Source organism: Aureobasidium subglaciale, assembly GCF_000721755.1.
Source record: "Aureobasidium subglaciale EXF-2481 unplaced genomic scaffold scaffold_9, whole genome shotgun sequence".
NCBI classification, from domain to species: Eukaryota; Fungi; Ascomycota; class Dothideomycetes; order Dothideales; family Saccotheciaceae; genus Aureobasidium; species Aureobasidium subglaciale.
Window position 1 is genome coordinate 403,126 of NW_013566986.1, and position 14,647 is coordinate 417,772.

The 14,647-nt window shown below is 50.7% G+C and overlaps 6 protein-coding genes across 6 annotated transcripts; 2 read left to right on the forward strand and 4 right to left on the reverse strand.

Moving 5' to 3' along the window:
- Positions 1–71: 71 nt before the first annotated feature.
- Positions 72–1,773, reverse strand: AUEXF2481DRAFT_65049 (uncharacterized protein; the record flags this gene model as incomplete). The annotated part of the gene is made up of 3 exons (XM_013488805.1): positions 72–1,221; positions 1,290–1,386; positions 1,578–1,773. The coding sequence occupies 3 exons, from the start codon at positions 1,771–1,773 to the stop codon at positions 72–74; spliced, it is 1,443 nt and encodes a 480-aa protein (XP_013344259.1).
- Positions 1,774–2,595: 822 nt separating this feature from the next.
- AUEXF2481DRAFT_65071 (uncharacterized protein) lies at positions 2,596–4,755 on the forward strand (the record flags this gene model as incomplete). The annotated part of the gene is made up of 1 exon (XM_013488808.1): positions 2,596–4,755. The coding sequence occupies one exon, from the start codon at positions 2,596–2,598 to the stop codon at positions 4,753–4,755; it is 2,160 nt and encodes a 719-aa protein (XP_013344262.1).
- Positions 4,754–7,060, reverse strand: AUEXF2481DRAFT_39565 (uncharacterized protein). Its single transcript, XM_013488751.1, has 2 exons — positions 4,924–7,060; positions 4,754–4,841 (listed from the first exon to the last, which is right to left on the reverse strand). The coding sequence occupies exon 1, from the start codon at positions 6,780–6,782 to the stop codon at positions 4,962–4,964; it is 1,821 nt and encodes a 606-aa protein (XP_013344205.1). The 5' UTR covers positions 6,783–7,060; the 3' UTR covers positions 4,754–4,841; positions 4,924–4,961.
- An 876-nt stretch (positions 7,061–7,936) lies between these two features.
- AUEXF2481DRAFT_683546 (uncharacterized protein) lies at positions 7,937–10,681 on the reverse strand. The gene is made up of 5 exons (XM_013488894.1): positions 10,010–10,681; positions 9,587–9,957; positions 9,246–9,536; positions 9,123–9,199; positions 7,937–9,067 (listed from the first exon to the last, which is right to left on the reverse strand). The coding sequence occupies exons 1-5, from the start codon at positions 10,257–10,259 to the stop codon at positions 8,092–8,094; spliced, it is 1,965 nt and encodes a 654-aa protein (XP_013344348.1). The 5' UTR covers positions 10,260–10,681; the 3' UTR covers positions 7,937–8,091.
- Positions 10,682–10,842: 161 nt separating this feature from the next.
- AUEXF2481DRAFT_39569 (uncharacterized protein) lies at positions 10,843–11,672 on the reverse strand. The gene has a single exon (XM_013488752.1). The coding sequence runs from the start codon at positions 11,642–11,644 to the stop codon at positions 11,105–11,107; it is 540 nt and encodes a 179-aa protein (XP_013344206.1). The 5' UTR covers positions 11,645–11,672; the 3' UTR covers positions 10,843–11,104.
- A 2,065-nt stretch (positions 11,673–13,737) lies between these two features.
- Positions 13,738–14,558, forward strand: AUEXF2481DRAFT_79523 (uncharacterized protein; the record flags this gene model as incomplete). Its single annotated transcript, XM_013488837.1, has 1 exon — positions 13,738–14,558. Exon 1 carries the CDS (start codon positions 14,151–14,153, stop codon positions 14,556–14,558), a length of 408 nt encoding a protein of 135 aa, XP_013344291.1. The 5' UTR covers positions 13,738–14,150.
- Positions 14,559–14,647: the final 89 nt, after the last annotated feature.

The window sequence follows — 14,647 nt, forward strand, 5'->3', positions numbered from 1 at the left end:
TACCACCAACTACATTCCTGACCGTGTGCGAATGAACAATGATTATGCTTATGTCACCACCTGGTACTAGCTTAACTCTGGTTGCAGAGACCAGGAATCAGAGCAGCACCACGTCCAACCAATCCATCAAAATATGCCAAAATACTGTTCAGCGGCACCATGTCGACTTCATGACCCAGAGCTGGACTTGAGCTCTTCAAGACCTGTCCACCCCAAAGCACACGAACAAACCACTCATTGTGCTTCGAGTAGAGCTCGAAAATGACTTCTGAACCCATGCCAGGCCACACCATCTCCTGGATTTGCAACAAGGCCAACAAGCGAGAAATACTGCCATCATGAGCGACGTCATGTCTGTAGATGACTGAGCTACTGCAGTTCTGTGCCGCGCGAAGGTGGTCTGCTAGCTCGGCAACCCAGATGCCATAACTGCGACGAGCGTACTCAAGAGTCTGAGGTCCAGCAGAACGATATAGGTAGTTGTATTCGTACTCGCCTAGTCTGAAGACCTCGTTTGCTTGAGTCTGAGTGACACAAGTGCCAGTAGTACTGTTGCATGGCAGAGATTTAGCATGGCAGAGACGTGCAGAGAGGTTGTCAAAGTAATGATCCCATGATTTATGCCAATCAGTCGCGCTGGACGAAATACCCGAGATGGCATCGAGAGTACGCACGAGACCAGAAGACGCAGTGAGATGTGCAGTCCAATTTGCATTGGTGCTGCCGGCTCCATATGACGAAAAGAGAGACGAAGCAGAGGAGCATGTATAGCCAGGTTCCAGACTATCGACAGAGCTGGGCTGAATCAAAAGTGGCACGCTCTTTCCATCCAGCGAAGGGAACATGCCAGGGATCAGATTACTCGCAACCTGGGAGGTAATGACGTTGTTCGTGACACGGAATTGCATCTTTTTAGAGTCGTAATGCCCAGGTAGGAACCCCAGCAAAGAGTGGTATACACCAAAGACATCCTTGCCATGCTGCCGACTGTCGTCCAAGCCCCCCGAGGTGAGCTGAGGGAATTGGCATGTCCCATTGAAGCCTTGGGGAGCCAAAGGATTGGACGGAGAAGTGAAGACGCTCCAATACGTGGCAGCTGACGAATAAGCGTTGGCACCAGTGAAAGGTGCGGCATGATAGTAGAGCCCTTCGTCAGAGCAATCCCATGCATACGACTCGCGAGGGAATGTGTTCGACGCATAAGGTGTACGCTTATGGTGGCTGCAAGAAGGGACACACGTGAGTATAAATCTTCTAGGCATGCAAGCGCCAGTATTCGTGTTACTTACCGATGAATCACATGGACGTATTCGAGCTTGTAGCTGGAATTGACTTTGGAATACTCCGAAGAGCGAACATGAGGCATGTTGCACCAATTGTAAGTGGCTGCGAGTGTCAGCATTTGTTCGATATGGACTAGGTCGGCTATAAAGCCATGGTGCACGACAGAGCGATAGTTTGCGTCAACAACGAGCGGTTGGTGACTCTGCTCAAAGATTGCTCAATCTCGACTACGTTTGCGGTTTCTGTCCTACCGTCGTAATATGCTAACTTATGCTATCTTAGACGTGACTTACAATAAGGCAGCCCTGCCGGGGTCTTTGACGAATTGAAGACGAAGCCGAAGACGTCGGTACCGTTGATGACCAAATTGAGGTCATTGAGCTTGCTGTACGAAGGTGCATGCCATGAAAGGTCAACCGTCGAGTTCGAGGCAGATACAGCGACGCCAGCAAAGGAGAAGATGATAGGAAATGAATATAAATAATGCATGGTGATCCAGGTCGTGCAGGCCAGAAGTACAGTTGAGAAGAGAAGGACGAATTGATACATTATCAGCAGTCTAACAGCCTACTTTATATGTAATAGGTGTCGTGTTCCAGATACAAGGGATGATCGTATGGTTGTATGAATAGTGGAGTTGATGGTTATGATGGAGTTGGGCGTGCAGAGCTGCGAACACACGATTGGCTTGAGTTGGCGGCTAAAAGCGGGCGACGAGGAGCATGATATCTGAGCGCGCTAGACTTTCTTGTCCTTTCAACAGTATCGTAGACTGCAGTAAGGCCCATCGAGACGATGGGCACAGAAAGTCGTCCCGCTTCGAAGTCACGGACGAAGAAAGAGAGTCGCGACATAGTAGTGCAAGAAGGTGGAGTTTCTCGGCGTCTCATCAGAGTCCCCACGGCGACAGCAAGCAGCCAAGACTTGGAAGGAGCACCATGGCGGTCGCTAAACAATCGAGAGTCAACACGGCAATGCCAGATAATTCTGTGTAGAACACCATTCGCCAAACGACACCAGTAATTCTGACACTCCGCTTTGAATTTCTGCTCGATGATCCCGTGAGAATAGCTTGTCGCAGCAGACCAAGATATCGAATCGACAAAGTCACTTGAATCAGGTCTGTGCGCGTGCTATCGTGACGTCCGGACTGAACAATCGTATCGTCGGATGGCCTGAACGATGCCTTTCCGTATACCGAAGCGCAAAGACAAGGGAGCTGGATACACGGCGCTCGACGGACGATGGGTTGACAGCGACAAGGAGCGCCTGTCAGACGACGATGGCGCCTCAGATTCCAATGCGACACCGATGTTGCGACGCGCCTCAGGAGCTCGCAGTTCACCGTCCTACCCCTTGCCTCCGCGTCGCTTCACACGATACTTTACCCTGGTCATTGTGCTCATCCTCGTAGGACTTGGCCTCACATTGGCTCGCCTGAGTGCGCTCTCTGAAGCGTCATTACGATCTGGCGCATCAAAACCACCGCCCCGCCCGCCGACATGGGAGAACTTTCCATTCTTGAAACGCTATCATGGCGGTATTCGGACTCTGGTCTCGCGCGCAGAAAACAAGCCCGAGTATCCCGACCCAGATAACAACACTTTGGAGTCTACGGTACAGACGGATCAAAAGGAGCAGACTGCTCCATCAGATGAGAAGGGCTTCCAGAAGAGAGATGTGCCGCAGGGCCAGAGATTCAATCCAGTCAAACAAGATGGTCTCGCCGAGTGCTATATCAACGAAGACAGAAAGAGCAGTGTTCCACAACTCCTGGCTTACCCGGGCGCGCCCCAGGGCTTCCCTGAACCTGTCATGGGCTCATATGACATGTTTGGCTTGGACGCTGACGTCTGTTTTGATCGTTATGGAAGACTCGGCCCTTACGGCTTGGGCTACAGTAAGAGATGGGGCGGCAGTGGTGCTTGTATGGACGGTCACCGCGAAGGTTCCGACCAAGTCTGGGGCGGCAAGACCGAGATTGACTATCGTGAGGTCAACTGGGCTCAGGCTCAACAGAAGTGCGCTCAGAAGAACAAGAACCGTTTCAAGCCACTTCCCAAGGCGCGCAACCATTTCTTCACCGACATGCCCGTTGGAAGCCCTGAGGACGACAAGCCCAAGAGGGAGGAGAAGCAAGAGAAGAAGCTGCTCTCCAGACAAGCTGTCGTCATTCGAACATGGCACGACTACCAATATGATGACGAGGATTTGTTCTACCTACGTGCTCTCGTCAACGAGCTTTCCCTCCAATCGGGCGGCGAGTACACCGTCCACTTCCTGGTTCACGTCAAGGATAATGACATGCCCATCTGGAGTGACGACTTTACCTATCAGCGCGTCTTGAATGACTCGCTTCCTCTGGAGTTCCGAGGTATGGGAACTCTTTGGTCAGAGCGACAGATGAGCCTGATCTACGGAGGTATAGCAGAAACGAACTATCGTGGTTTGCCAATCCATGGCGCGTACCGATCGACCAACATGCCATTATCATACTTTGCGCATATGCACCCCGAGTATGACCTTTTCTGGCACTGGGAGATGGACATCCGCTATACTGGCCACTTCTACCATCTGTTCGACAAGGTCGGCAAGTGGGCAGACCAACAACCTCGTAAGGGCCTTTGGGAGCGCAACGGCAGATTCTACATTCCAGCAGAGCACGGCTCATGGGACGACTTCAAACACATGGTTCGTGTACAGACCGAACACGGCACGGCCCACAAAGCCGGCATGTACGAGAAGGTACCCGGCAATGACAACACTCAAATTCGCACCCCTTCCATCTGGGGTCCCATGCCACCAACCGGCGAAGGCGACAAGCTCGAAACAGAAAACGACCCCATTCCTCCTACCACACCAGACAAAGACAACTATTCCTGGGGCGTCGGTGAAACAGCCGATCTCATAACTTTCAATCCTCTCTTTGACCCTCACGCCACGAACTGGATCCTCGCGGAGGATGTCACAGGCTACAACACTTCCGCCGGCTTCCCTCCCCGCCGCACAGCCATAATAACAGCATCCCGTCTCTCCCACCGCCTCCTAGAAACCATGCATCGCGAAACGGCCCTCATGCGCCACAGCATGTTTTCAGAAATGTGGCCCGGCTCCTGCGCCCTGCACCACGGTCTAAAAGCAGTCTACGCACCTCATCCAGTCTACATAGACCGTCGCTGGCCAACATCCTACCTCGCCGCCGTCTTCAATAACGGTCTTCACGGAGCTTCAGGAGGAGCAAGAACAAGTGTTTTCAGTGATGAGAGGCAGCATAATTTCTTGGGCACGACGTGGTATTATCATGCAGGCTTTCCAGGTAATCTTTGGAAGAGATGGTTGGGGTATAAAGTTGATGGGGATGGTGGGGAGATGGAGGAGGTGGAAGGGGAGGGGAGGATGTGTTTACCAGGAATGCTGCTGCATCCTGTCAAACATGTCGATTTGATCTATGAGCATCGCGAGGGCGAGTGATGAGACAGGATGTCAACGACGATTCCGTGAGTGAGGAATAAGAACATGGCTTGTATTCGATTCATTTCACAAAAGTCAAACAGTGACTGCGCGAAGTCATCGTCAGCTCGAAAATACAATCTTCATAATGGAAGTCGCAACGCTATGCAAATCGCCAAGAATACCTACATGCTTGTTAAATTTACCCTCCGTTCGCAGGAACCAGCTCACATATGCCCAGGCAACCTCAAATCGTCCTCATCTTCCACTGGAAAAGCGTCGCGATCCCCAAACTGACTGCCGACTCCATCGTCATCATCATCGCTTTCCTCATCTTCACTTTCGTCTTCCTCATCCTCATCTTCTTCTCCATCATCATCTTCTTCTTCCTCATCAGATTCTGAAATGTCACCGAAGAAAACGCCTGCATTGCCTTCGCCCCAGAAACTGCCTTCTCGCGATTCGGCGGTTTGTGGTCGTTTAAGCTGTGCCTCGTCTTTCTGTGCCTGGTCTTCTAGTGTGGGTGGTTGAGAAGCTGTGCCACTGACATCTAGGCCTTCGAGGTAGTAGCGCATAGGCGATAGACTTCTGCTGAAGCGTTGTAGAATATCGTAGGGCAGATTTCTGAACGCGTCACCGGCGGTCAATGCGCGCTCGGTATTGCGAGTGCTTTCTTCCTGTTCGGCTTGGAGGAAGTAGCTTCGTCCTGTGGGTGAGTGGGGAGCAAAAACTGCTTGTTGCACTGGTAATTGTTGTTGTGATTGTTGGGGGATGGGTATTTGTGCTGGAGAGGCTGGGCGGCCGTATGCACTATCTGCTCTTTCTTCGTCGCCTGTCACGACGGATGGCAGGGCGTTTACACCAGCAAACTCGTGACGACGAACGATGGGTCGTGTACCGGGAATTTCGGAGCCTAGTTGAGCGGTCTGAGTTGTGTTGTATCCGTCGCAGTGTGGGCATTTCAGACCGAGCCAGTGAAAGGCGGACCAGCCTCTTCCTCCACAGTCGTTACAGCCTACAAATACTTTTCGAGGTACGCGACGATGCGTTGGATTCTCTTTCGCAGCAGTAGAGTCCTCAAACTCGTCCTCAGGCATCGGTTGCAGACGTATCTCGTCATCGAGTTTTCGCCATTGGAGCTCCATGTTGACGGCAGATTTGTTGCATACGGGACAGCGATATGTGACATGCATGAGATCCTTGTAGCATCTCCCATGCATATAGTGGCCACAAGCCAAACTCACTACCGGCAGCGATGATGAGAAGAGGTAGTCTAGGCACAAAGGACAATCACAGTCTGTAGCCCTTTCGACACATGGATGGGTACTACTGGTAGAGATGGAGATGCAGACATTACACCGTTTGCAGTGGACATAATCTCTTCCCAAGCCCTCACCGCGACGACAGATGCCACAGTCGTCACAGTGGTAGATGCTCTTTGTGCTGTCATTGTCCCACAGCTTGCACTTCGAACAGTAGTAATAGGCAGAGTCTATACCGCAGTTGGTGCATGTGGGGCCAGCAGTTTGTGGAGTGCTGCAGAGCATGCACAGCATGTTGCGTGTCATTTTACGATTGAGGCCATGAGGAAAGGGTAGAGTGGGTGAAGCGTCGTGACAGTGTCGACACGGGTGCCATTGGTTGCAATCGAAGCATTGTACTTTGACGTTGCGGCTGTAGTGAGGGCATCCGAGGCCGGTTCCCTCGTCATTGATATGATCGGGGCAGTAGCTGGGTTCGAGGTCTTCTGGAGTGATGTTGTAGGGGTTGTCTGCTGAACGGGCAGGGTGACAGAGCGGGCCTTGGTGGAAGAGGTCGGGCATGTCGTGATCGGGGTTGTTCATTGTGATGTAGTCTCTTGTCATGAGCAAGTGCATTGCTCTTGCCTTCTCTTCGGTTGACGCTGCCAGGTTCCGAATCTCATGCATTTTTAGGCGGAGTGAGCGCATACCGTCGTCTTCGGGTAGTGACGTGCCGGGCGTGGGGGATGTGGCTCGCCGGTCGACGTCCAGCTCGAGCAATTGTGATGTGTTCATGTTGACGGCCATGTTGGAAGTGCTCCCTCTCTTGTCCCTATCTCTTTCTCCGTGTTATGTACGAGGGTCGTGGGTAAGAGTCGAGTCAATACGTGTTTGAGGCAGGCTATGTTGGTTTCAGCCCCCGAGTCGACGAGCGTTGGGCTGAGTGAAGTCAAAGTCCGCGTCCAAGTCTTTTCCTCGCCTTTGTTGCTTGTATATGTATATAATTTTAACCCCTCTACAGACGCCAAAAGTCTGAAAGTCACACGACAGGGAAGAGCAGCCCGAGGCTATGGAAAGACTTTCAGACATGTCGCGGCCATTGGTTGCTGTCATACGATAAAACGCGCCATTCCATCATCGTTCCCACGTGAAAGCTTGCATGTGATTGCCAAGCCCTTCGAAAATCCACCCTAGAAGCACCTCCTGAACTCCCTTGCACCTTCCACCTCTCCATGTATCTCAACTTCGCTTCAATTTGCCGTATACGCACGCATTCACATGCTAGAAATGAACGCTTTGACAGAAGCCTCTCTCGCCTTTGTCAGGGCAGACGACTTCGTAGAGCATTGAGATCGCAAGAATTACTTCTTTTGACATCAAAACTTAATCTCGCGATCTTCGCGTCAACTTCGCCATCACGTCGGAACAAATCACTTTCACGCCCTCCCTGATATATGATATACCACTCTTGTCCTCCACAAAGAGTCCTTTTCGCGAAGTCATTGGAGAACGTGCCGGACATGTACCTGGCTCTGGCCTTTACCATCGTCGCCGCTCCCAGTCACACAGTGTCATGACGTTAACAAAGCCATCAAGCATCCCGCGTATTGTTATTGCCTTCCACTTCTCCATCAAGCACGTACGGCCACAGTCAGCTGAAAACTGGGCATCCCGTCCGCTCTGCCATACATAAGCAGTTGAACGGCAGATTAGTACTACGGTGGGTGACCACGTGGGAATCCCTGCTGCTGTACGTTTTGTCTCTTGTTTTGCTCGCCGAAGTGGAATTTGTATGGTGTTGACCATAAAGGTGCTGATCCTACGGGCTAGACTCCGATGGCTTACAAACACGTTCAAGATGATTGCTGCTTGCCAACGTAAAAAGGTCTACACGATGTATTGTCTCTGCGTATACGCACTGGTTAGGAAATGGGGGTTCTCCTGCAGTCTATGTCTAAAAAGGTACAACACTACATGCGTTTCTCCACTAACCCTCCACCTCAGGCAGATTCATGTCTTCGGACAACACACTCTTGTCTGTTGTCAATCGAAGCATAGTATGCAGAATACAGTTGTACACTTCACGCCTCAACTGCTCGAGCACGTCACAGTACAATCAATGCTTCATGGAAGAAGTCTTGGTTGTGACAGTCGAGAGTCCCTTCTTAGCAGACGAAACCTTCTTCGTGACCTTCTTCGTGACCTTCTTCGTGACCTTCTTCGTGACCTTCTTCGTGACCTTCTTCGTGCTGCTAGACACCTTCTTGGTCGAAGTCGACTTCTTCGAAGAAGCATGAGGAGTGGATGGCACTTTCTTGACAGAAGTCGAAAGCTTCTTAACCGATGACTTATTCGAGGCGGCACTCGACGATGAATGGATTGCAGGACTCTTTTTGCTCGAAGTGGATCCTTTGGTCGATGACGACGACTTTTTCACAGAGCTGGAGGGCGACTTTGTGGTGCTTCTCTTTGTGGAAGACGAAGCTTGATCCTTGGTAGATGAAGAGTTCTTGATGGATGTCTTGACGCTGCTAGTCTTGCCCATGAGCTTCGACGTCGATACAGGTTTGGTCGAAGACTTTGTTGATCTCTTGCTCGAGGATATGCTCTTCGATGACGAGGATAGGCTGCTAGAACTGAGGGTTCCGACAGACTTGGCCTTGTCGACAGTAGAGGTACTGGATTTGGTCGATGCGGAAGAAATGATGACCTTAGAGGTTGAGGTGGCAGCCTTGCTGGACGCAGACGAGCTCATAACAGACGACTCGGCCGTGGACGAGCTGGCAGAAATAACTTCAGAAGATATGGGCACAGGATTGGCGCTGCCAGAGATCGAGCTCGAAGGGGAACCTCCCATGCCACCACTTGGAGCCGAACCCATGCTCATTGACTGCCCAGAACTCATGCTCATACCGGAAGGAGCACTACCGGCAGCGCCAATACCCGAAGGCATCGATCCAGAAGCCATTGAGCCCGATCCGGAACCGGATCCAGAAGAGCCGCCAATGCTATCACCCGAAGCGACACCGCCGTCTGGAGTCAAGGTAGCCGCAGAGGTGACGGTGTATTCGGCGGACATGTTGATGCCAACACTATGTTCTTGTTAGGAAACCGAAAGCCGCACAGAAACCAGATAAGAAAACATGCCTGATCCACATGAGTAGTCCGTCAGAGATGTTGTCTCCCAGGTATGCATAGTCTGGAATCGGATCATAGTTGTTGTCCTAAGGAGTGTCAGCTTGGTGCATGTGGGTGGTTTGCCAAACTCACGGCTTGATCAGGAGCCCACATATCGTCATCATTGGTGGTATAAGACTGAGTGTTGGTACTGTATGGATATGTATTGTACACAGCATCCTTTAGATCCTCGTCAAAGAAGAGCTGACCGACGTGAGAGATTGTGCCGCCCGAGTATGTTCCATTGGCGAACACAGTACCATTCTGTTGGGCGATGAGGTGGATGTGAGTTGCTCTACCTGAGTAATGTCCAGGGAATATGGTGTCAAAGTAGCCGACACCATCGTCGTCTACTTGTGTCACGCCACGGAGGAAGGTAGTATCCTAAGTCATCAGTCGGCATCCTATTGATCCTACATCTCAACATTACTCACAAGATTTTTACTGTCCGCATCATTGCCGTTACCAGAAGCAACGACACCAGAGTAGACTCCAGTGGCGTTCGCCTGCCAGGCTTCGAGGTAGAGTCCAGTTGCAACCTCACAGGTGCTGATATCGATATACTGGTATTCGAGATGGACTGGGATACCTTCTTGATCTTCGGTGACATCGGTTCGGAAGTACTCTCCGGTGACAAAGTAAGGGCCATAGGTGACCTCGGGAGTGAGAATGCATGAAGCGTTCTTGTAGCTAGCAAACAAGACGGAGGGTGCAGTTGACTCAGTGTACCCAGACGACGTCAAGTTGTGTTCGTTGCCCTCGAAGGACTCGAGTGCCGCCAGATCACGTCTGGTCCTGAAGGGAGCTGCACGATATGTCAGACCTGTTGTTCCTCGAAATCTAAGAAGATCACATACTCGATTCGACGATACCGCGATCTCTTCTGAGCTGCTGTGCTTTCTCCCAGCGTCTATCCTGGCCGCGTTTTTGCAGCTCAAGGAATTTCGGGTTGTTGTAGCAGCTTCCAAGACCACGCTGAACGATAGCAGCGTGCTCATCTCTCTTGATGATGGCATCTGCCATCTCGTGCTCTCCTGGGTGAGCATGAGAAAGAGAAGAGAGGCCGAAGACCAGCAGAGCTGCCGAGAATTGGTGGATCTTGACCATGTTGTTGTTTGACAATGTCTGGCAAAGGGTTTCAGGCAAAGTACAACGAAGACGAGCTGATCCGGTCAGGAAATCTATCGGACAGTGTAATACTTATATCTTCTGCTCGCCTAGCCACGCAGGGCTCGAAGTCCCATTCTCATGAAGCGTCGCAATCATCCAAACGGTTTGAGCTTTATGTCAAGACGCCATACCTTTGACATCGCGCCAGGCTTAATCGGAAACATAGCCAAGAGCTGCAGGGAGAAATCCACGTACGATACCGTTGGTTGTCTAATCATTGAGGGAAAGTGATCGCTGTGGTCGAGGACTACTTTGAGCACATCACGTTGGCTCTGATCTGAACACGCCGATATGTGCCATGTCGCTCAATAACTAATTTCTAATCAAGGATGAGCTTTGTTTTTCTATAGGACGATAATTGTAACAATACTCAAGATGGTCGTTTTCTGCTGACATGTCGTCTAGTGCTCATTCGTCGCCCAAGACGTTGTGCACGAGCCTCGATGAATAGACGCCATGTAGACGACTAACGGATATGGAGAATTGTTCAGACGTAGCGAGGCCAGAACGCATAAGATTGAGATGACCGCGTAGACATGTGCTCCAAATCGATTTTTTTGACCTTCGAGGTAGCTGCTGGATATGGGGAGAAAGGAGACGAATGTGGGGGAGATTTCGAATGCCTGAATTAAAGTTTGGCAGGGACGACTCTTATTTCTCGTCTCAATGCTGCCTTCAACAGAATCAACTTCGAAGAGGAAAGTGTGAGCGACCGGAGATCGGGCGGCCCAGCCGTGACGCAAGCTAAGCATTCCCCGAGCGTTCTGTGCCATGCGCAACACTTACAAACCGCAGCTCTTCTCGCCAGCATGTAGCAAGTCCAAAGCAGTCTCAAATTCACCCTTCCAACATTTGCCGGTAATGCCTCCGAATGACAAAGCGTCTACTTCTGGATATCTTCCTACCTCGAAATGCTCGGTGATGATCTCGCCCTCTTCGCCAGCAAAAGGCTTTTCTCCAGCCTCGAGCTCATATAATGCAGAGCCCAGCGCAAAAAGATCCGAGAGGTCCGTATTGTCGAGTTCTGGATCACGAGGCATATAATGACTATACGACTCAAGACCAAGTGCTTTACTAGCTGGCAAGTCTAGTCTCTTGTTTGCATCGTAACCAGAGGCGTTGAAGTCGCACAATCGAGCGTTGAGGTCTTCATCCACCGACCATTGATCGAGTCGCAGATCCGAGTGTCGAATACCGTTGCGGTGAACTTTTGCAACTCCTTCGATTATCTGTCGCGCCCATCGTTTCAATTGCTTGGTGAGAGAGCGTCCATTCTTTGCAACGTAATTTTTGAGGTCGCCGTGTGGATAGTACTTGAGCATAATGAAACTCCAGGCGGAACTTTTGTCTAAGCACTCAGCTATGCGATCATGTTGACCAAGAATACGATATAAGCTCGCTTCGTTGCGCATAGCGTCGACATTGCTCTGTGTGAGCAATGCTTCATCATCGGCATGCACAAACTTGATCACCGTGTCATGGATACGATAGGTCACAGCTGACATCCCAACAATGAGTAGGGCCATGTCGACTTTGGTAGCTTTTTGCGACTGAGTCTTGCTGGCTTTCGTCTTCGTGATGGTCATTGTGAGCACTACGCCTGCCATGAAAGCTGCAATCATCGGTGTGACTGCACGAGAATGAATCAAGAGCCGTTCCATGATCAGGTCTCCGCGAAATTGGGTCAGATAGAGCCGCTTTCGAGGTCGATGTCGAACGCGGATGTGTATATCTCCAGGAATAACGAGGCCAGCGGCAAGCACACGTGATGTACACAGACACCATCATGTAGGCAGCCCCATGCATGACATGCAGATGTCAGGACGTTTTGACCATCTGCTGCACAGTCTCATGACGGTCTCATTAGGGCGTTGCCAGCCCACACCACTGAGCTCAAAGACTTGAGCGAGTGTTAGTTTTCGCGACTAGTGCTCTATTTTGGAGATTACAAACAAGCCACATAGTTCAAAACAAGCGAGACATGATCGTCGGATTGCTTCAAGGCAGCAAAGTAGTCGGCGAGGTCGACTCGAGTTACAACGTTGCATTCATTGCAGAGAAGTTTGGTCCGGGAAGGTCCATCTTAAGAGGCTTCATCGTCCCTAATGATGCTAGAGATAGCAAACTCAGAGTAGGTCCCATCGATAGAAGGTTCTCTCACGTTGGGGTCGTCATTAAGGAAAGTGGGAACACACCGCAATTGTAACATGGATGTTCCGCAAACGTAAGAGTCGATGTCATCGAAAACGATGAATTCGTCATAAGTGACCAACAATTAGACGCAGATGGCACGGAGCAAAAGAAACCACGTCCGACCAGACCAAGGCGACACAGCAGTGGCATGGCATAGCTTCAACGAGCAAAAGAAACCGCGCTCCCTGTGGAAAGAAACTGGCAGCCCCCGCGTTCTCTTATAGCGAAAGTATCTACCCATGCGGAGGATTGAACTCGGACACGGGTGATTGTCGTATGTCCGCTCCAACCAAGTAGACCAATCACACCAGGCAGGAAGGCGGGATCTTTCCTTGGCTGGATGACAAGAGGGCACAGAATAAGTCGTATACAAAGATAGAGAAAAGCTGGTTAGGGGTTCGTGGGATGTATCATGTTTGAGCGAGTTTTCGGGATTTTCAGGGGCCTGTCGTGCGAAGCCAGGGTGCAAGATACTGATCCTCTTCATGCCCTGTTCGAGGGAGGGCATCTCTGTGCTCCCTATGTCCAAGTAGTGAAGCATCTCTGATGAGAACCCGCAAAGCTTTGTGAGTAGTTTTGTAAGCCAACTCCATCGTTTTGTGGAAACCCTCGCATTCTGTACACCACAGAAACACCAGCATGGCTCAGAGGCTAATCAAATTCCTGTCCTGAACAGTGGGGTATGAGTTTTCCACGGAAGTTTCTCGCGAACCCAAGCTTCCTTGCTGCACCAAGTGTACGTCCTAGCCGCCAGTCTGTGTCGTTCAGAGACCATTGGATCTCTGGCTCTTCTCTTCGCGATGGCTCAGGCCTTGGCGATCTGGAGGCTTTTTCTCTGGCAACCGAGATCCTGCATCTTCTTCGCATACCATGCCTTGTACCTTGCTCGAGCTTTTCAGGATAATCGGGCTTTCGATCCGCCGCACGATGGTTGCAACTGCAAGTGAACGAACGCAAGATTTTTAATGCGGGAGGGGATGACTTGGACGTATTGATTAGTCCTCTCCAGATGATGGATAGTATTACAAATGGGCGGAAGTATGTAAGTATGTATGGTTGTCTACCTATACCTCACAATTGAGTTTGTCAAGCGTTTCGAGTTTGCCGAAGTTCTCCCATGACAGTTGCTGTTGGAATCCGATTTGACTGGAAAAGCAGCCATGAACGCACACGCTGATGATTTTCGGTCGGCTCCGTTGACTAACATGAGCGAGCCACATTCTTTAGCTGTCATGAGTAGGTATTTGTAGTCAAGGTCAAACACGTGATGAAGGATGAGCCGACCTTTCATCGCTTGCATGAACGAGACAGCGTTTAGCGTCAGTGATTGTCGACCCCAGTCATCATGTCGTGTAGGCGGATCGACCCAAACGATCTACCACAAGCTGCGATCTGACCAGTACGTACCTGCTCATTGGTCAGGATAAAGAGCCCATGCTCGTACCTGAGTGTAGAGCACGTAGGAACGGTTTTTGAGTAACGAAGGTGAATCGGTCTGTAGACCGACTGAGCAGGTGCAAGACGCGGCATCCGCAGCATAGTTCCTTCCTTATCACCTTCAATCCTCAGTTTCAAAGCGACTCCTCGACTGAGACCATACTCAACCAGAAACGTAACGCACCATCCACCTTTCCCATGCAGGCTACAAAGCTCATGTCTCGTGCTGTTGCACTTACTGTTCAGCAACCTTCCCTGACCTTGTTCCGTGCCTTTGCATCTTATACTACTTTCAAGCAGTGTGTCTCAGACCTTACCAAACACGACCATGCTGAACTGAGAATCTACAAGAACAACATCATCAACAGTGCCAATGGTGATGAGAAGCGTCGCTGGCAGAACCAATTCGTCTGGGAACTAGCTCGTCACAGTATCGCCGAAGAGCCGGTCGTCACTGATTTTGATCGCTGCAGGATGTTTGTGCCTACTAGGAGTCATCCTATGTCACCTAATACTGGGGGTCCGTTTGAGACGGTGGCGAGCTTGATGTCGGCGCCGTTGGATAGGTTGGGGGACATGTTTAGGAGGTATCCCAAGACTCATTGATTGAAATTGCTTGTTTGGAAGTGGGTGGGGGAAGAGACTGGTTATCGTCATCAAGAAGCTAGAGCATTCAGTACATCTCCTATAGTCTG

What these genes read in the sequence shown, in the direction of transcription:
- AUEXF2481DRAFT_39565 (XM_013488751.1), bottom strand. Translation starts at nt 6,782, where the DNA reads ATGGCCGTCAACATGAACACATCACAATTGCTCGAGCTGGACGTCGAC.
- AUEXF2481DRAFT_683546 (XM_013488894.1), bottom strand. Translation starts at nt 10,259, where the DNA reads ATGGTCAAGATCCACCAATTCTCGGCAGCTCTGCTGGTCTTCGGCCTC. An exon ending in ATGCGGACAGTAAAAATCTT is followed by an intron (nt 9,537 to 9,586) that starts GTGAGTAATGTT and finishes CTGATGACTTAG; the next exon opens with GATACTACCTTCCTCCGTGG. An exon ending in TGTGGGCTCCTGATCAAGCC is followed by an intron (nt 9,200 to 9,245) that starts GTGAGTTTGGCA and finishes GACACTCCTTAG; the next exon opens with GACAACAACTATGATCCGAT.
- AUEXF2481DRAFT_39569 (XM_013488752.1), bottom strand. Translation starts at nt 11,644, where the DNA reads ATGCTCAAGTACTATCCACACGGCGACCTCAAAAATTACGTTGCAAAG.